The sequence below is a fragment of the Lontra canadensis genome, unplaced genomic scaffold (genome assembly GCF_010015895.1).
Source record: "Lontra canadensis isolate GAN:19392208 unplaced genomic scaffold, GSC_riverotter_1.0 scaffold88, whole genome shotgun sequence".
NCBI lineage: Eukaryota > Metazoa > Chordata > Mammalia > Carnivora > Mustelidae > Lontra > Lontra canadensis.
Window position 1 is genome coordinate 4511930 of NW_022631082.1, and position 2495 is coordinate 4514424.

The 2495-nt window shown below is 40.2% G+C and overlaps 1 protein-coding gene across 1 annotated transcript; it reads right to left on the reverse strand.

Annotated features, from left to right (window-relative positions):
• Positions 1-1152: 1152 nt before the first annotated feature.
• On the reverse strand, positions 1153-2124 carry LOC116882840 (olfactory receptor 7G1-like). Its single transcript, XM_032883471.1, has one exon. The coding sequence runs from the start codon at positions 2104-2106 to the stop codon at positions 1153-1155; it is 954 nt and encodes a 317-aa protein (XP_032739362.1). The 5' UTR covers positions 2107-2124.
• Positions 2125-2495: the final 371 nt, after the last annotated feature.

The following is a 2495-nucleotide window of genomic DNA, read 5'->3' on the forward strand; positions in this document are numbered from 1 at the left end:
GTCAAAAGGTAGAGACTGGAAGAAAGATAAAGAAAACATGGTGTGAAAACAGGCTGTTTATGAAAGATTCATTATGGCTTCACAAACACAAATAGATTTCAAATTAAAAAAATATACAGTCCAGGCAAATAGTCACCAAAGGAGAGCTAATGTTGGGGTGGGGGGGCAGAAATAGACTTTAAGTTAAAACTGTTAAAATAAACAAAGGAAGCAAGATGGAAAATAAACAGATAAACAGAAATAGAGATTAAAAGGTCAGTAATCAAGACAATATAACAATTATAAACATACATACACCAAACAACAGAGCCTCAAAATACATGCAGCAAACATGACAGAAGTGAAGAAAGAAATACATGTTTCCTCCAGAATACTAAAGAGACTTCAATACATCACATTCAACAATGCTTAGTGCCCCTGGATAGACTGACAAGAAATAATGAACTTAGTATTATGCATCCATCAGAAGGGATGAAAACTCAACTTTTGTATCAACATGGATGGGACTGGAAGGGATTATGCTAAATGAAGTAAGTCAAGCAGAGATAGTCAATTATCATATGGTTTCACTTACTTGTGGAATGTGAGGAATAACACGGAGGACATGGGGAGATGGAGAAGAGAAGAGAGTTGGGGGGAAATCAGAGGGGGAGATGAAGAATGAGAGACTATGGACTCTGAGAAACAAACTGAGGGTTCTGGAGGGGAGGGAGGTGATGGGTGAACCTGGTGGTGGTATTAAGAGCATGTATCGCATGCAGCACTGGGTGTGGTACATAAACAATGAATTCTGGAACACTGAAAAGAAATTTTTAAAAAATCACTATGTTGTATACCTGAAACTAATGTAACATTGTGTATCAACTACAGTTCAATAAAAAAATAATCCTGCCAAAAAAAATGAACTTGAAAAACAGTATAAACAAACAAAACCTAACAGATACAAATGAACACTCCATCCAACAACAGTAGAAAATGCACTTTTCTCCAGAACACATGGCACATTCCCCAGGATAGATGTTAGGCCACAGAGCAGGTTCCAGTAAATTTAAAAATTTTGAAATCATTCAAAGTGTCTTTTCTGATCACCATGGTATGAAGCTAGAAATCAGTAACTGAGGAACAAATGGAAAATATACAAATATGCGGAAATTAAACAACACACTCCTGAAAAAACAGTGATATTTTGCCCATGAGTTTCCTCAAGGCTCCCTTCATATTCCTGTTCCTCAAACTGTAGATGAAGGGGTTCATCATTTGAGGGACAACAGTGTACATCACTGAAACCACTGCAGTGTTTCTGGAAGAGTTAGTGAAAGCAGAACTAATGTACACCCCCAAACCTGTCCCATAGAACAAAGATACAACTGACAGGTGAGACCCACAGGTCGAAAAAGCTTTATATTTTCCACCTGCTGATGGCATTCTCAAAACAGAGGACACTATCTGAGTGTAAGAGAAAATGATTCCACACAAAGGAATACCACCAAATATGCTAGTTGCAAAATATATCAGGATGTTATTGATGAGGGTATCAGAACATGCAAGCTTGATGACCTGAACAACTTCACAGAAGAAGAGAGGGATTTCAAGGTCTGTGCAGAAGGTCAGTTGTAACACCATCAGACTGTGCATCAGGGCATCCACAATGTTAATGCAGAAGGAGAGTAGAACCAGCAGGCTACAGAGGCGGGAGTTCATAATGACTGTGTACCTCAGTGGATGACAAATGGCCACATAGCGGTCATAGGCCATTACTGCAAGGAGAAAACTTTCTAAACTAGCAAAAGCCAGGATAGAGTAGATCTGGGTGAGGCAGCCTGCATAAGTGATGCTCTGAATCTGTGCCCGGATGTTCACCAGCATCTTTGGGACGGTGGTTGTGCTTAAGCAGATGTCAGTGAAGGACAGGCTGGAGAGGAAGAAGTACATGGGGGCGTGGAGGTGGGACTCAGAGATGACAGCCAGGATGATGAGCAGGTTTCCCAGGATGGTGACCAAGTATATGGACAGAAACAGAATGAAGAGTAAGGGCTTCAGTTCTGGGTCCTCTGTCACTTCCATAAGAAGGAATTCTGAAACCCCTGTTTTGTTTCGGAGTCCCATGTTGTTGATGAATCTGACAGAGAAGGTGGAGTAACAGCACAATCAAATGTGTGTTTTCTAGACCAGCAGGAGAAGCATCACCAGAGACAAACACTGTCTTGGGATGGGATGGAGACTAGTAGAGAGGGATAGGAAATAGGTGCCTTTTATATGCATATCATTCTTTAACAAAAACCTTAAGCTGATACAGCAAAGTGCCATCCATTAATTCCTACAGGGTTAAGAGCTGGGCATTTTTAAAATATTGACTGTATCATTTTGATTATTTGAAACATTTGGTAATTTTATAAAGAGAAACAGACTGGGGAGGCAGCTGAAGATTTTGTCTGGATCCCCAAGACCTCAGAGGCAAGCAACTGAGATAGTATGTAAGTATGTCAAGAACCAAG